Source organism: Tilletiopsis washingtonensis (genome assembly GCF_003144115.1).
Source record: "Tilletiopsis washingtonensis strain MCA 4186 unplaced genomic scaffold FA09scaffold_17, whole genome shotgun sequence".
NCBI lineage: Eukaryota > Fungi > Basidiomycota > Exobasidiomycetes > Entylomatales > Tilletiopsis > Tilletiopsis washingtonensis.
The window spans coordinates 331,291-346,232 of NW_020312014.1; the positions used below are offsets into that span (position 1 = coordinate 331,291).

At 66.6% G+C, this 14,942-nt stretch overlaps 9 protein-coding genes across 9 annotated transcripts; 5 read left to right on the forward strand and 4 right to left on the reverse strand.

The window, feature by feature from the left end:
- The first annotated feature begins 903 nt into the window (after positions 1 to 903).
- On the forward strand, positions 904 to 2,928 carry FA09DRAFT_89220 (hypothetical protein). The gene is made up of 10 exons (XM_025745887.1): positions 904 to 1,192; positions 1,247 to 1,270; positions 1,335 to 1,439; positions 1,494 to 1,503; positions 1,559 to 1,699; positions 1,754 to 1,893; positions 1,945 to 2,021; positions 2,074 to 2,120; positions 2,175 to 2,443; positions 2,497 to 2,928. Exons 1-10 carry the CDS (start codon positions 1,117 to 1,119, stop codon positions 2,853 to 2,855), a joined length of 1,248 nt encoding a protein of 415 aa, XP_025596725.1. The 5' UTR covers positions 904 to 1,116; the 3' UTR covers positions 2,856 to 2,928.
- FA09DRAFT_331326 (cystathionine beta-l) lies at positions 2,926 to 6,190 on the reverse strand. Its single transcript, XM_025742974.1, has 6 exons — positions 5,861 to 6,190; positions 5,330 to 5,782; positions 5,130 to 5,274; positions 4,722 to 5,074; positions 3,920 to 4,663; positions 2,926 to 3,862 (listed from the first exon to the last, which is right to left on the reverse strand). Exons 1-6 carry the CDS (start codon positions 6,166 to 6,168, stop codon positions 3,001 to 3,003), a joined length of 2,865 nt encoding a protein of 954 aa, XP_025596726.1. The 5' UTR covers positions 6,169 to 6,190; the 3' UTR covers positions 2,926 to 3,000.
- A 161-nt stretch (positions 6,191 to 6,351) lies between these two features.
- Positions 6,352 to 6,924, forward strand: FA09DRAFT_89275 (hypothetical protein). Its single transcript, XM_025745888.1, has one exon. The coding sequence runs from the start codon at positions 6,459 to 6,461 to the stop codon at positions 6,876 to 6,878; it is 420 nt and encodes a 139-aa protein (XP_025596727.1). The 5' UTR covers positions 6,352 to 6,458; the 3' UTR covers positions 6,879 to 6,924.
- On the forward strand, positions 6,668 to 7,856 carry FA09DRAFT_331327 (hypothetical protein). The gene is made up of 2 exons (XM_025742975.1): positions 6,668 to 7,028; positions 7,084 to 7,856. Exons 1-2 carry the CDS (start codon positions 6,938 to 6,940, stop codon positions 7,740 to 7,742), a joined length of 750 nt encoding a protein of 249 aa, XP_025596728.1. The 5' UTR covers positions 6,668 to 6,937; the 3' UTR covers positions 7,743 to 7,856.
- FA09DRAFT_331328 (cysteine proteinase) lies at positions 7,787 to 10,922 on the reverse strand. The gene is made up of 6 exons (XM_025742976.1): positions 9,701 to 10,922; positions 9,541 to 9,647; positions 9,358 to 9,487; positions 9,045 to 9,296; positions 8,571 to 8,988; positions 7,787 to 8,517 (listed from the first exon to the last, which is right to left on the reverse strand). Exons 1-6 carry the CDS (start codon positions 10,664 to 10,666, stop codon positions 7,970 to 7,972), a joined length of 2,421 nt encoding a protein of 806 aa, XP_025596729.1. The 5' UTR covers positions 10,667 to 10,922; the 3' UTR covers positions 7,787 to 7,969.
- A 629-nt stretch (positions 10,923 to 11,551) lies between these two features.
- Positions 11,552 to 12,626, forward strand: FA09DRAFT_299851 (hypothetical protein; the record flags this gene model as incomplete). Its single annotated transcript, XM_025740308.1, has 4 exons — positions 11,552 to 12,057; positions 12,118 to 12,160; positions 12,213 to 12,388; positions 12,446 to 12,626. The coding sequence occupies 4 exons, from the start codon at positions 11,552 to 11,554 to the stop codon at positions 12,624 to 12,626; spliced, it is 906 nt and encodes a 301-aa protein (XP_025596730.1).
- Positions 12,627 to 12,679: 53 nt separating this feature from the next.
- Positions 12,680 to 13,175, reverse strand: FA09DRAFT_340247 (hypothetical protein; the record flags this gene model as incomplete). The annotated part of the gene is made up of 4 exons (XM_025744303.1): positions 12,680 to 12,773; positions 12,831 to 12,883; positions 12,937 to 12,999; positions 13,059 to 13,175. 4 exons carry the CDS (start codon positions 13,173 to 13,175, stop codon positions 12,680 to 12,682), a joined length of 327 nt encoding a protein of 108 aa, XP_025596731.1.
- Positions 13,176 to 13,363: 188 nt separating this feature from the next.
- On the forward strand, positions 13,364 to 13,870 carry FA09DRAFT_340248 (hypothetical protein; the record flags this gene model as incomplete). The annotated part of the gene is made up of 4 exons (XM_025744304.1): positions 13,364 to 13,499; positions 13,564 to 13,673; positions 13,726 to 13,733; positions 13,786 to 13,870. The coding sequence occupies 4 exons, from the start codon at positions 13,364 to 13,366 to the stop codon at positions 13,868 to 13,870; spliced, it is 339 nt and encodes a 112-aa protein (XP_025596732.1).
- Positions 13,871 to 14,368: 498 nt separating this feature from the next.
- Positions 14,369 to 14,832, reverse strand: FA09DRAFT_340249 (hypothetical protein; the record flags this gene model as incomplete). The annotated part of the gene is made up of 4 exons (XM_025744305.1): positions 14,369 to 14,434; positions 14,488 to 14,499; positions 14,551 to 14,657; positions 14,709 to 14,832. 4 exons carry the CDS (start codon positions 14,830 to 14,832, stop codon positions 14,369 to 14,371), a joined length of 309 nt encoding a protein of 102 aa, XP_025596733.1.
- Positions 14,833 to 14,942: the final 110 nt, after the last annotated feature.

Below are 14,942 nucleotides of genomic sequence, written 5' to 3' on the forward strand. Positions count from 1 at the left end.
ACCTCTTTCGCTCTCTACTTCCACCACCAGTCCGCGCTCAGGCCCTTTGTCCAGCGATGACGACGGCAAGACGCATGGAGCCAGAGGCGCTGCGCTCACGATCGCGTGCGGGACAGCAGTGCGCAGGCCGCACGAGCCTCTCGACGCTCGAGGGCGGTGCTCGCATGAATACGCTTCGCAGGGAACGAGGCTCTGCCGTCCAGGCACGCTCCGTCCGGCCTTCGATGGAGGTGGCCGAGCCGAGCAGATCGGGCCCAGACTTCTGCTAGCGCTGTATTCATCGTACGCTGGTGCGAGCGCCCGGCAGAAGCTGGCTCGGGCCGGCGCAGCATGGCAGCGCGGAGTTGAGCTCGGACCGCCAACACGTGGCGGCGCTCGACCCCCCTCAGCGCCGATTCGCATGCGTGCGAACAGACAGCAGCCATACGCTCGATGCAAAGCCAGACCGGTGTATCCAACTGTCGTGCTCTGGCGCAGGCCACGCCAGCCCCGGAGAGCAAAGAGGCGCTGATGAAGCTGCAGGACACCGCCGCAAGCGCGCCTCGGCCCGCCGACGACGGCACCGGCCCAGGCCGTCTGGGCAACCCAGAGAGCACCAGAGCTGGCACGAGCGTGACATTGGCGTTGTTCCTCCGCGCAGAATGCGTTTCATGCCGCTCTTCCCGGCGCACCCTGCTGTCACGACGCATCGCCGCACCTGGAGGCCGCACTCACGCATTGCCGAGCCGGCGGAGCTGCAGGTGCCGTCTGAGCACGCCTAAGTGCTCGAGATGGACGCTCAGACCAGCTCTCCGCCTTTGCTGTCATGCGGCGCAGGCGCGGGACACGCACACGCACCCCAAGGAGCGCTGCGAGCGCTGCGAGCGCAGGTACAGCAGCTAGGCTCTCGTCGTGCTGTCCGACCCTTCGAGGTGGTGTGTCTGTCGGCCAGCGGCTCGGCGAAAGGCGCAGCAAGGCGGGAGTGGCTCACATGGCGCCGTGTGGGCGCCGCTGCCTGGCACTTGACCGTCTGACCTTCATAAGCAAGGGCTGCCCCGTCGGGACGGCTCTCACCCCAACTCCCTCCGATCGCTACCGCCCCTCTCCTTCTCTCCGCGTCCGCTCTCACTCTCCGCGATGGGTCTCTCTTCTCTTAACATCGCGAGCATTCCGACCGATCCGGAGGAGCTGCGCAAGTTCACCATCGCCTTCAGTGAGTCTCGCAGCCGCATCTCTGCTTCGCTATCGTTGACACATGCTCGCACAGTCAATGGCGCGAACCCGCTGATCTGTGTGTCAGCTTCGTCGAGCTTTGCCATGCCGCTGTACTCGCGCTGACGACGCTCCTGCAACAGGGACGACATTCCTCTGCGTCGGCTTCTGCGTCGGCGACTCCTTCACCCAAGCCAATCGTGAAAAGAACCTGCTCAAGAACATGCGCCCGGCCACATACTGCTACTGTGAGTCACTCGACGTCGGCGAGCCATGCATCGGCTGACACTTCGTCTGCGCAGTCACCATCCGGTGCGCACCGCGCAGCCTTCTATGGCCGCGTCGCTTGCTCATCTTCTGTCCACAGCATCGCCAAGTTCACCGCCCTCGTGCTCTTTAGCCTCACCATACCTCTGGGCGGCAGCAACGACACCTTTGCAAACGCCGGGACCAAGATCTACTTCTTCCTCGAGGCTGTTGTCTACGCCGCCGTCAAGGCAGTCCTTCTGTGCGTCTCTTCGCGACGTGATGCGAGCGCTGCGCTGACGCAGGCATCTTCCAGCCTCCGAACGCTCGCCCTCTACCAGAATCATACCGCGGTCCGATTGTCTTGTGTTCTTGCCTGGTTTGTGGCGTCAGGCTTTCATTTCATCAACTGCTGGACGTTTTCGGCGACGGCGAACCCCATTCCGGGCCTAACCAGTGAGCCAGTGCGGCCGATCGTCGACTAGTTCGGTGCTGACTTTGCTGCAGTCTTCCGGCCTGTGACACGCGGAGGCCTGCTCCGCGTCTGGCCCTATTTCGTCAGCCTTGCCTTCGAGACTGCCATGGTGAGATTGGATGACCAGGGAGCAGCATGGCTCGCGCTGAACCACTCGCCAGACCATCTTGACGTTCTACGGCTCCCGCCGCGGCACGCCTCTCCTCACGTAAGTGATTCCACCACCTTACCAGCTCGTCCGCAAGCTCACTCTTCTCCACAGCACCCAAGAGATGCTCCGCATGCAGCCTAGCCGCGGCATGCGCGTGCAGCGCGGCGAGCTGGTGGCCTCGAAGATCTTCCGCGGCCAGCTGCTCTACTATGCCTGTCTTGTTGCCTGCACGAGCGTCACCGGCGTGATGCAGTGTGTCTCGGCTATCAACGGCTACTACTCGCTCGTGCCCCTGCCCGTCGGCCTCACGCTCACTAGCGCCAGCGCGTGCAACATCATTCTGTCGCTGCGCCTGCCCGCCACCGGCATCGTCGAGATGGGTGAGTCCTGCTCGACACGCTCGCACAGGTGCACCCGCTGACGCCTCGTCCAGACCCTGCTGCTCCCCTCGCTGCCGCCGCGGCTGCTCGCACCGACCTCGAGATGCACCACAAGGAGCACTTCCCCATCAGCTCTGCGATGCCGCTCGATCTCGAGAGCAAAGACGGCTCGACGCGCCAGCTCGTCATGCCCGTCGTCGGCTACGAGTCTCCGACGGCGCCTCGCTCGACGCACCCCTTCGGCGCGTGGCCCAGCGGCCGCATTCCGGCGCTGTACGGCCCCGGCCACCCGCAGCAGCCCGAGTCGCCGCAGTCGATGGGCAGCCCGCCCATCGTCGAGGAGGTGGCGCTCGACGGCGGCATCCACATCATCCGCAGCCAGGTCACGCACGTCGACGACCTGCGCCAGTGAACGCGAACCTTCCCACAGCGACGCCGCCCCGTTCCCACATCCGCGCTCCCACACACGATCCTTTGTAGCCTCGCCTTCCGAAGTCAATCATTCATCTCTGAGCATCCGTGACTGCGGCATTCCTTCTAATTAGGTTGGTGTACGTCTAGGCAAAGACCCAGTCTCCACGCTCCAGGCCCTCCACCAGCGCGCTCGTCTCCGCGTTCTTGAAGCGGCGCCGGTGCTGCTCGTGCGCCAGCATGGCACCCACGCCGGGGCCGCCGACCTTGGTCTGGTAGCACGCAAAGCCCTGCTTCTCGAGGTCGGCGACGAGACGCTGCAGCGTCTGCTCGTCCGTCTCGTCGGGGATCAGCGTCACAGCGCAGCCGCCTCCGCCGGCGCCCGTCAGCTTCGTGGCGAGTCCGGCGGCCTCCGTCGTGTGGCGCACTGCCTCGAGCGATGGGTGCGAGACGCCGAGGCCCACCAGCAGCGCGTGGTTGCGCACGATGAGCGCCTGCAGCGTCTGCAGCTGCTTGGCGCGGCTGATCGACGAGTCGCCCGCGAGGACGACGGCAGCCTCGTCCGCGATGTTCTGGATGTCCTGCAGCGCAGCGCCGACGCCCTGCGGGTCCGCCTGCAGCTTGGCGCCGACGCCGGCGACGAGGCTCTTCGTGTCGCGGCCGACGCGCGTGTCGGTGAGCAGGAAGCGCACTGCTGCGAAGCCGCGCATCGTGCGCATCTCGCTGCTGGCGCGGCCGGTCCGCTCGTGGGCGCGCGCGAAGGAGAGGGCGCCGCCGTGCACGGCGACGGCGTTGTCCACGCCGGATGGGTTGCCGTGGATGACCTTCTCGGCGAGGAAGGCGTAGGCGTTGATCTGCTCGGCGGCAGCGGCAGAGATGCGCTCGTCGAACTCGATGCGGCCCTTGGTGAAGAGCAGCGCAGCCGAGAGCGCCGAGGAGAGCGCAGCTGAAGAGCCGAGGCCAGCACCGATCGGCAGACCAGACCGCACGACGTAGGCCTGACCGGCGCTGGAGCGAGCGAAAGGGTCAGCAGGCGTCTCTCGCGCTTCTCGCAGAGGCACTCACCGGTCGTCGGCCTGAGCGATGCTCATGTACAGGTACAGGAACGCAACGCTGGCAGCATGGCTCCGCTCGCTCTCGTTGGCCACAGTGCCAACAGTCGCCTCGAGCGCCTTCAGCAGGCCTGCGTCGAGCGCGTCCGGCGCCTTGGCAGACCGTGCCGGCGCGGAGTCCCACGGCAGCCCCTCCAGCTCCCACTCGTGCTCGACCTTCAAGTCTGGCAGCGCGATGCTGATCTTCGCGTCTGCCCGCGGCTCGACGTGCGCGTAGCACCGCAGTGCCACGCTCGCGGCGATGGCGGTAACGCCGTGGACGACCGCGTGCTCGCCGAAGAGGATGACCTTGCCCGGCGCAGAGACCACCATCTTGGTCGGCGCCGGCTCTCCGCCGCCCAGCTCGCCGTTCGTCGCCGCAGCCACTGCTGCTTCGGCAGGGTCGCCGCCACGCGTCTGCGATTTTGACGAGTCGACGCCGCCAATGTCCACAACGGCATCATCTGCAGCGGCCACAGCCGCAAGGCGCTCAAAGCGGCTTGCCGACTCGACTTGGTCCTCTGCCGTCTCGACGGCCTTCGGTGCTGGTGCCTCGATGGCGAGGCGCTGTCCGTGTGGCCGGATGGCGCCAGCCTGCAGCAGAGCGCTCTCGAGGTCCTCGATCAGGTCCCGGCAGTCCTCGATGCCGACGCAGAGGCGGATCAGGTCCTCTGGCAGATTGCGCGCGGCGCGGACCTTGGGGTCGATGGAAGCGTGTCTGCCCGACGAGAGGCTGTCAGCTGGAGAAGCGGGATCTAGGATCTCTGCCTACGCACGACATGAGGCACGGCATGCTGATCAGCGAGTTGACGCAGCCAAAGCTGACACTGATGCCCCACAGGCGCGTGGCGCCAACGATGCGCTCGGAGAGGTTCTTGTCGCCCGTCTCAAAGCTGAGCACAGCGCCCGGGCCAGCAGCCTGCATGTCGTGGATCGCCTTGTTCGGGTGCGAGTCAAGGCCAGGGTAGTTGACCTTGAAGCCCAGCGAGTCGAGGTAGCGCGCCACGAGCCGTGCAGACGCCTGCTGCCGGTCCATGCGCACGGCGAGCGTCTTGATGCCGCGCAGCAGCAGGAACGAGTCCATCGGCGTGAGCGCATTGCCGATCGAGTTGATCGTGAAGGCGATTTGCTGGATTTGGCTGTCAGCTGGGACACGCGAGAGGCATCGTCCCGCGTCAACTCACCTTGCCCACGTCCTCTCGGTCGCACGCGATCACACCCGCCATCAGGTCGTGGTGGCCGGACAGGTACTTGGTGCCACTGTCGTACACCACATCTGCGCCCAGCTCCAGCGGGCGCATGAGGTACGGCGACATCATCGTGTTGTCGCTGGTGCCCCCTGTCAGCCGCCAGCTGGAGCGCCCTTACAAGCAACCACACTCACACGACCACCACGGCGTCAGGAGCGAAGTCCTTGGCTGCCCGCGCGCACCGCTGCAGGTCGCACACCTTCAGCAGCGGGTTTGTGGGCGTCTCGAGCAGCAGCATCTTTACGGGGCCGCACTTGCCCTCCTTGGCGTCCTGGGCACGCTGCTCCAGCAGTGCCTCGACCTTGGAGGCGTCAGTCGTGTCGACGTGGTCCGTCTCGATGCCGCCGTGCGAGGCGAGGTAGGTCAGCAGGCGGTTGGTGCCGCCGTAGAGGTCGTCACCGGCGATGATGCGCTCTCCGGGCTTGAGCATCCGCGTCACCACGTCGAGGCAGGCCATGCCCGACGAGACGGCAAAGGAGTAGCGGCACGACTGCAGCTGGCAGAGGTGGTGCTGCAGCATGGAGCGCGTCGGGTTGCCGGAGCGCGAGTAGTCAAACTCGGAGCCGGGCAGGCCCTTGAATGTGGCGCTATGATGGAGGTGTGAGCAGAGGCTCGATGTATTGCCAGAGCCGTGCTGTCGGCTGATCCCTCCCGCTCGGGCTCACCTCATGTACAGCGGCGTGCTGCTGGCGCCGTACTGGTCCTTGTGGTTGGGGTCGTCGACGGTGGCGCACGTCGTGGCGAAGCGGTGGCCGTTCATGCTGCGGCGGTCCTGTGCGCTGATCATGCCGCTGGCGCGCGCCGCGAGGGCCCGCGAGCCGGCGACGTCGCCGCCCGTTGCGAGGAGCGCATCGCCGTCAATCGAGGCGGTCGAGTGGGAGAGGGAGAGGGAGGCGACAGACGAGGCGAGCGAGGAGCTGAGCGACGGCAGTGCGCCGCTGCCGGGCCCCGAGTCGGGAGCGCTCGATGCCATGGCGGTGTGAGGTGTGTGAGGGTGGAAGTGAGGAAGGCGAGGGGCTCCGCCGTGGAGTCACGCAATACGCCGGGCGTGTGGCTTCCGGTGCGGTGCGGCGCTGCGGCGATACGCGCCCGGCCAACGCCGACCAACCTTTTTGGGCGTGGCGGTGCGCGAGCTGCACCTGCTGCGCCGGCCGCCATCCTTCTGGCCCTCACCGCCCTCACTCCACCTCGGCCGCATCCTCGCCTGACCTGGCCACTCGCCGCCTCACACCGCACCGCACCTCACCACACTCGCATCACACCATGGAGGCGCCGCTGCAGGCCTACACGCAGTCCGGCCAGGCCTCGCGCGCCGCAAAGGACGCAAAGGGCGGCTCGTCGCGCGACGCCCGCCGCGCACTGCGCGCCAAGCCAAAGACCAAGTCCAAGTCGGCCGCCTCGCTGCACGCCCAGCGCTTCCGCCGCAGCAAGGATGCGCCCGTCATCGCCTTCGACGACGACAACCGCAGAGACTTCCTCACCGGCTTCCGCAAGCGCAAGAACGAGCGCATTGCAAAGACAAAGGCAAAGTACGCCGAGCGCGCAAAGGAGGAGCTGAAGGCTGCGCGCAAGGAGGTGAGTGCGGCCGGAGAGTGTGACCCAGCAGGAGGCAGCAGGATTGGGTTGCGAGCAGAGGCGCTGAGGCGGAGGAGCATGACGGTGCGTTCGGCTCTACCGTGCTGACCCTCTTCTCCCCTCAGACACGAGAGGCGCGCAAGCAAAAGGCTGCCGAAAATGTGCGCATGGAGGAGGAGGCGTACGGGCCGATGCCCGCATTAGGCGCCTTGGGTGTGGAGGGTGCAGGGCTTGAGTCTGACGGCGAAGAAGACGACAGTGAGTGGCGCAGGCAGTGGCTCGCGGCGCAGCGTCTCACGTCTCTGCTCCTCAGTCATTGCTGCGCCTGCCTCATACGACACGCCGGAGCACTTCACAAGCGTGACAGTCTCATCTTTCGACCCATCCGATGCGCTCACGTTCGATGCGAGTGCTCCGACCCCCGCACCGGCACCTGTCAAGACCGTCAAGGCGAGCAGAGCTGAAGGCGAAGCATCTTCGTCATCAGCACCGCGGCGCATCCGCTCGCTCGCCGCTCTCGGCGGCACCGAGCTGCCTCCGTCTTCTGCTCGTGCGGCTAAGCGTGCCAAGAACGCAACGTCGAGCGCAGCAGCGAACAACAGCGGCGGACGGTCACGCGCGCCTCGGGTACCCGCCGGCCTGGAGCCGGAGCGCATCGTCGAGCTTCTCGAGCCGGCGTCCAAGCGGAAAGCCGAGCCGTTGATGCAGCCGGAGATCCTCGGTGGCGGCGGTGCAGAGGCAGCAGCAGCCGGCGCAACGTTCCACTACGAGACCAAGGCGGAGCGCGCGCAGGAGCGCACTAAGATCCGCGAGAAGCGGCAGAAGATGAAGGAGAAGCGCGTGGCGACGGAGCGCAACCGGCGCATGTCCGGCGGCAAGGAGAAGAAGAAGAAGGAGGGCAAGCGTGGCCTGGGCGGCAAGGGCAAGCCGAAGGGCAAGGGCGCGCAGGGCGGCAAGGGCAAGAAGGTCTAGCTCAGGGCGCCAATGTCATCGTCGCACACTCTCCATCCGGAAATCGGAGCATGCATTGCGGGCGTAGCGTGGACGGACGCGTACAGATGTGTGATGTGTGGGAGCAAGCGGGTCGGGGAACGTACGTCAGAATGAAGAAGGCGGTATGTTGCAGTAGCGACGAGACGGCGAAGTGACCAAGAGCTTGAGGACAGCCAGCCACCTTTCACCTAGCGGATGAGCACTCCTCACGCAACCACATGCGTGCCCATCCGGTGCTGCGCTGCCGCGGCAGCAGCAGCTTTTTCCTTCTTCGTCGGCGCAGGCGGCGCCGCGCCTGGCACGACGCGTTTTGGGCGCGGAGCAGCGCCTCCGGCCGCAGCGCCAGCAGCGGGTGACAGCGGCGTGTTGGCAGCGCTGGGGAGCGTTGCCGAAGCGGCTGCGACCGGCGTGGCAGGCTTCGCGTGGCCATTGACGCCGTTGGCCTTCGGTTTCTGAGGCGCAGGCGTCGCCAGTGCCGGAGCTGCAGCCGCGGGGGTGGCGCTTGCTGTCGCGCCCGTCGCAGCCTGCAGCGCATCGGTGCGCGCAAAGAAGAGCAGATACGCCACGCCGTTGTGCGTGCGCGGCGGGATCGAGCTGTTCAGCTGGCCAATCGGCGCCGAGGCAGACGGCGTGCCCGGCGGCGGGCAGATCTGCCAATTCGTGTCGTCGATGTGGAGCCACTGCTGGCCGTCCTGCCGCAGGACGTCGACCGTGTAGTGACCGCCAGACGCAAAGCGGCCGTGGTGGTACACGACTGGAGACAGGAGTCAGCACACGCGGCAGAGCTCAACCATGCGGGACGCTCACCTCCGAACAGGCGGTAGTGCCTCTGTGCCTCGGCGCGCCGAGCAGGCGCAATGACGCTCTCGTCGATCTCGAGCTCCTGCGAGAAAGCGAGCTCCTTGGAGTCCTTGAGCACCTCGCCGCCGTCGTAGACGAAGCGCTTGAGGTGCAGCACGAGCACAGGCGGCAGGCTCTCGACGAGCACCGTCTTGGTCGCGTCCACAGCAGCGCCGCGCGACGGGCTCCACACGCCGGGGATCACCTCTGGCACGCAGAGGTTGCGCAGCGCGTCAGAGACGGAGCGCACGCTGGGCGGGCCGACATCGAGCTGCAGCGGCTGGTATGGCTCGAGCGTGACGCTGTCCTTCGCGCCGGGCGTGCGCAGGACGGAACGCAGCTTGCCGCCGAAGATGCGCGTGATGGGCGAGTCGGACGTGGCCGTCTGCGGATGCGGTCAGCACCGAAGCCGGGAGCCAGCGGCAGGGCAATGAGACTCACAGTACGCGTGTGTGCCACGCGGCCCTTCGTCCCGACCTCCATCCAGCCCTCTGCCTCTGGCGAGCTCGGGCGACGCACGATGCGCTGCTCCTCTGCCTCATCATCCTCTGCGACCACGCCCTCTGCTCCCTCCTCTGCCTCCTCTTCTGTGCCAGAGCGAGCCGCGAGACGACGAAGCGCAACGAGCAGCTCTTCGTGCAGCGTGTCGAGCAGGAAGCCCAGGAACTCTTCTGCGTCCTCCTGGTGGCCGCGCTGGAAGGGAGACGTGTGAGCTGAGCACAGCAGCGGTCGGCTAGCACACGATGGCACTCACGCGCATGGTGTCAAAGCGCTTCGTCAGCCGCATGGCGTCGTACACGAACTCCGGCGCGAAGGGCTCGTCCGGAGTCTCGTTACCCGAGCGCTCAGCGTCCGCGGGGTGGAACTCGCGCAGGAAGTGGATGCTGAAAGCTCTGGCGTCAGACACAGGCACAGCAGCGAGGCTCGGCGCACTCACACTGCCTCCATCAGCGGCGTCGAGTTGGACAGATCCGCGGGTATGGAGCTTCCGATCAAGGAGAACAGGTTCGTGAAGGGCGCGCAGTACACAAGCACTTGCAGGATCTGCGCGCGGCGTCTGAGTATCTGCAGAGCAAGAGCAAAGAGGCACGACTCACAGCGTTGGCGAAGCAAAAGTTGCCAGTGTTGATCATGCCGCGAGGCCGCGTCAGCGGCGCAACGAAGGAGCGCTCTGCCGCGCGCAGTTGCTCCTTGAGCGAGAGCTTCGGTCGCTTCTGCGCCTGCTGATCCGAGCGCGACGACTTCTTCCGTCGCGATGCCGGCGACAGCGGCGCCGAAGGAGAAGCGGACGCAGAGGCAGCAGCCGATGCGGAGCCCGACGCCGGCACAGAGATCGAGATGCCGTTGGAGGTGGAGGCAAGGTTGGCCCAGGAGCGCGGCGCACCCCACGCTGGCACACTCGGCATGCGAGGGGAGCGCATGCCAGACGTCGAGGCACCTGCTGTGGAGGCAGGCGGCGAGACGACCGCCGTGCCGTCAGACGGCGGCATGAAGCCGCGGCCTGTCGCCTCGCCATTGCGGCTCTCCGTAGGAGGTCCGCTGGCACTGGCTCCCTGGCTCTTCTCTGCTCGCTGCAAGTTCTCCGTCGTCAAAGCATGCGGCGCCGCGTCTGACGAAGCGCTCGGCGCCACTGCGACGTCCTTGGCGGCAGCGGCTGCCGGCTTCGTTGACCGCGGGAAGACACGCGGCGGCAATCTCAGTCGCGCAGCGAGCGTCAGTGCGCCGGCGCTGGCTGATGGTGGCGGCCGAGGCGAGCGAGGCAGCGGCCCGAGCTCGGAGTGCGTTGCGGATGGAGGTGCTGCGCGCTGAGGCTGTGCCTCGGAAGCGGGCAGTGGCGATTTTGAGGCGCGCGAGCGGGCAGGCGGCGCAGCGGAGGGAAAGGCAGACGAAGAAGAGGCGGCAGGTGCTGCGTCGCTCGGAGGAGCGAGCAGCAGGCCGCCCTCCGAGGCAGCCGAGGCGAGTGAGAAGCTGAGCTCCTGCGAGCGTGGAGGTGGGGCAAGCTGCGAGGCGCGCGACAGCGGCGGGCGCGAGGGCCCGGCCGCATCGCTGCCGAGGTCTGCCATGATGGCCTGCGGAGGCGTGGTGCGGCGAGACTGAGTCTCGAGCCGCGGTCTCCCGAGCGTGTGCTACGCCGAGGAGGGAGCGTCGAGGCTAAGAGCCGACGAGGTGGAGCACGCAAGGGTGCGCGCTGGAGTGGCGATTGGCGGCGTGCGCAGAGGAGCAGTCGCTGCTGACTCGGGAAAGAGTGCTGCGGGTGCAGTGCGAGCACAGAACAAGAGTAGGCGGGGAGCAGGGAGCGCTGGAGGGGACGACGCGAGGATGTGGACGAGACGAGGATTCGGCTGCGCGGCGAAGTTTAGCGCGGCGGCGCTGCCGTGACGCCTCAGCCGGCCTGCCTCCATCGCGGCCGCACAAGATCGAGCCGCGCGGCGGCCCACGTGACGCAGGCTGGGCCGTGCCCTCAGCCTTGCCTGCTTGCCAGCTCTGCCTAGAGGCGGAGTGTTGGGTGCAGGTTGCTGTCAGAATCTTCTTCTTACAGCATCATCTGTCTTCACATGTCTTGCGCAGCTGAAGAATGGGCCAGTGCCAGCTGCGAGCGAACGAGGTCCAGTCTCTCGTGCTGGCGCTGTCGGGCGAGGCGCGGCGCAAGGCTTCCACGGCCCTCGTCTTGGCGCGCGGCGGGGGCTCGGGCGTGCGGTGCGGGGGACCAACACCTCCCGGCTCGCTCGGCCGTGCGCGTTGCTGCCTCTCTCTCCTCGACAGCACCACGCTCTCACGTATCCCCTGGAACCCCCTCGCAGCAGCTCCACACCCTCGCATCGACTGGCGGCACGCGCGCCCGCAGCAGCATGCCGTCCAGCGTGGCCGCCAACACCGCCGGCGAGGTGACGCTCTCGCTGCCGCCGCTCGCCACACTGCTGCAGCAGCCGGCGCTGTGGCCGCACGCCATGGGCAACGTGCTGCGCTGGCTGCTCTACCGCTGGCGCACCGCCTCGCGTGCCGCGCGCTTCGGCGTCGTCGTGCTCGCGCTGCTCTACGGCGGCCTCACGCTCGCGTTTGTCATTCTCGGCCCGCAGCGCACCGCGCAGATGCTCGCCAGCGCCGGCACGTACATCTCCTCGTCGCCGCACGGCAAGCTCGGCCTGCTGCTCGGCCTCTTCCTCACTGCGCTGCCGCCGCTGCCCGGCTACGGCACCGCCATTACGCTCTGCGGCCTGGCGTACGGCTCGCCGGCGTCGCCGCCCGTGGGCACGCACGGGCTCTTCGAGGCGTGGAGCCTGGCCGCTGCCGGCTGCCTTGGCGGCGCGACGATGTCGTTCCTCATCATGCGCGGCATGCTGCGGGGCCCGGGACGGCATTGGCTCTGGGTTAAGGGCATCCGCGATGACCGGCGTTGGGTCGCCATGGAGGCAGCAGTGCGGGGGCGTGGCACGGGCATGGTGGTCCTCATCCGGTGAGTGCAGCTTGCAGCAATGGAGAAGCGAGGCATGGCGTGCTGACGGATCCTGCTCAGCTTCTGTCCTTTCCCGTTCTGCTACTCGAATCTCTTCTTCGCGGTGAGTCTCGCCGCGCTGCAGCTGCGAGTGGCACCCTCTCACCCCTGTGCAGGCCATGAGCTCTGTGTCGCTGCTGCAGTTCATGCTCGCGACGGCGCTCATCACGCCGAAGCTCGCGATCCACGTCTACATCGGCGCCCGCATGTTCGAGCTGCTCGACTCGAATGCGCGAGACCACCTCGACTGGCGCGGGCGGCTGCTGAACGCTGCGTACATCGTCATCGGTGAGTCGCGCTCGCATCGTCCGACGCTTCACCGCTCTGAGACTGTGCTGCCCACAGGCAGCCTCGTCGGCTTCGGCACGGGCTGGTACGTGTGGCGCGAGACGCAGTCCATCCTGCGCGCCTACGAGACCGAAGAGGCACGGCGCGGCTCAGAGGAGGGCGAGGCCGACACTGACCGGCTGCTCATCACGACGCCCGACGATGAGGTACCGCCACTGCTGCCTTCCATACCCAGGGCATGATGCGGATGGGAGAGCGCACGAGACGCGCGATGTTATTCCATGGGTCACGCACATCACGACGACGAGGGCTTGGTGTCGCCCGCGGACTTGGCGTCGCCGGTGAGCTCAGCGCGCGCGGCGTTGATCTGCGTCTGTGCCTTCTGGTACCTAGCGGCGGCGGGCGAGCATGAGCTGCAGTCGACAGGTATGAGGCGCTACACTCACCACCAGCATCCGACTGAGTTCGCGCTGCGCCCTAGCTTCTCGCCGATGGCTTGCTGTCACGCTCGATCAGCCTGTGGCACCTAGCAAGCCGCCGGTGGAGACGCACCTGCTGCGGTTTGGTCAACTTCACGTCCTGATACGCCAGCACGCTGAACAGCGCAGTGATGATCTGAGCGATGAAACAGTCAGTGCAGCGCTCGCTGTTGTTGCCGTGTCTTCGCTCCGTACTTCGGGATCAGTCCATGCACCCTTCTCTGCGCCCGTTCCGCGCGGCTTCTTCGGCTGCTTCGGCGCAGACTCGCCATCGGTGGGCGTCTCGTCTTTCGGCTTGCGCTTGGGTGCCATCGAGCTCTCGAGGATGGTGTGCGGGAGAGAGGGTGTGGAGGCAAGAGGTAACTGTCTCTTCCGGCGCAGAAGCCAATCAAACGGCAGAGGGAACGGCGGGCCGCTCGATCACGGAGTGCGCGACACGAACCGCCGCGAGTCCGGCCCCACTTCCCTCATCACACTGACATCTCTTTCGACGTTCCACGATGCCGAAAGTCAAGACCGACAAGGCTGCGTCCGAGGCCAAGCCCGAGGCGAAGAAGAAGAGAGCGCGCAAGGCTGAGACGGGCAAGCGCGTGGTGCCGGACGTGAGCGTGCGAGGCCCTTGGTCGGAGGGCGAGCGTGAGTCAAGCTCGAGCTCCGGTTGCGGCGGGCGAAGATGCAGCTCCTGACTCCGGACGCGCAGAGCTCCGCGCTCTGTGCGCCATTCTGCATCTCAAGGGCATCATGACGCTCACCGAGGTGGAGCGCCAGACGCTCGAGCGCTACACGGGCCGCAGCAAAGGCAGCGTGAACGTGAGTAACGTGCAGGTCTGGCTCGACGCACAGCTGACCTTGCTATGCTCAGGCCTTTTGGTGCGTCCGAGAGCACGACGACCGCTTTGCTCGCAGGCTGATCGCACCCCAGGTACACGACAGTCAAGGAGACGGTCAAGGCCGTTGGTCTCGAGCTCGATGCGCTACCGGCGGGCCCGAAGAAGGACGAGGAGTAGGTCACCCGCTCTCGCCGTAATCGAGATCGCTGTGCTGCGCTCTGAGCCTGCATCTCAGTAGACTGATGAGACCAGAATGCTGCGTGGAAGAGGGAAGACGGGCCCACGGCGGTCTCGCGGCGGGCCGCGTGGAGGGCATGTCACGGATTCGCCCCTGAGGGCCGCGCTCGCGGGCGCGCGGCGGCGGGCATGGCGTGTGCGCGGCGGCGCCGTGTCGCGCACAATCCCGTTCGCTCGCCGCGAGACTGAAGCGGGCCGCACGCGAGGACTCATTCAAGGCCCGGACCTGCTGAATCAAAGTGCCAGGCTCATCTACTGCGATATACCTGCTGTTCATTCACATGCAGGTGCTCCGCCAGCTCCGCACCATCTGCGGCGAGTACATGCCGGCGCTCATCAGCCGGACGCGCGGACTCGACTAGCGCGTGGAGCGCCGCAGCCGTTCTCGATCGGAAGCAGAGGCAGTCTGGTCAAAGATGCATTCTCGCATCGACAGCGTCACTGCTCGCCCTTTGTGCCCTTCGCGAGCATGGCCTCGGCGTCCTTCATGGACTTGCCCACGCGCTTGTGCCTGCGTCCGAGGTCAGCAGAGCCAGCATCATCGAGCGGTTGCGTACTCGCCACCAGTTCTGCAGGGCTGTGTGAGCGAAGGTCAGGAAAATGCGCAGCGAAGAACTTACACTCATGGCAGTAGCGTCGCGACCGACGACTTGTCCGATGGCAGTGAGCTGCTCCTTGGACATCTTGGGCGGATTGAGCGAGAGGATGCAGGTGATTGCGAGCTCGTCTAGCAGGGCGCTTGCAGTAGAGCTCGCGGCGCGTGGATGAAGATACTCACGGTCCTCCGGACTCCACGGTCCTTTCTTCAGAGCGGCCGAGTCTCCGCTTGCCTCGCTCTTCGCCTTCTTGACTCTGGGCTTCGCTTCGCCGTTGCTCTCGTCTGCCTTGCGCTTCGGCGGCATGCTGATGCGGGGATGGCGGTGGAAGGAAGTGAGAGAGCATGGCTGAGCGTGGCGGTACGTCGCCATATAAGTGCGCCGACGGAGTCAGGCGGCGGGTGCCCCACACCCGT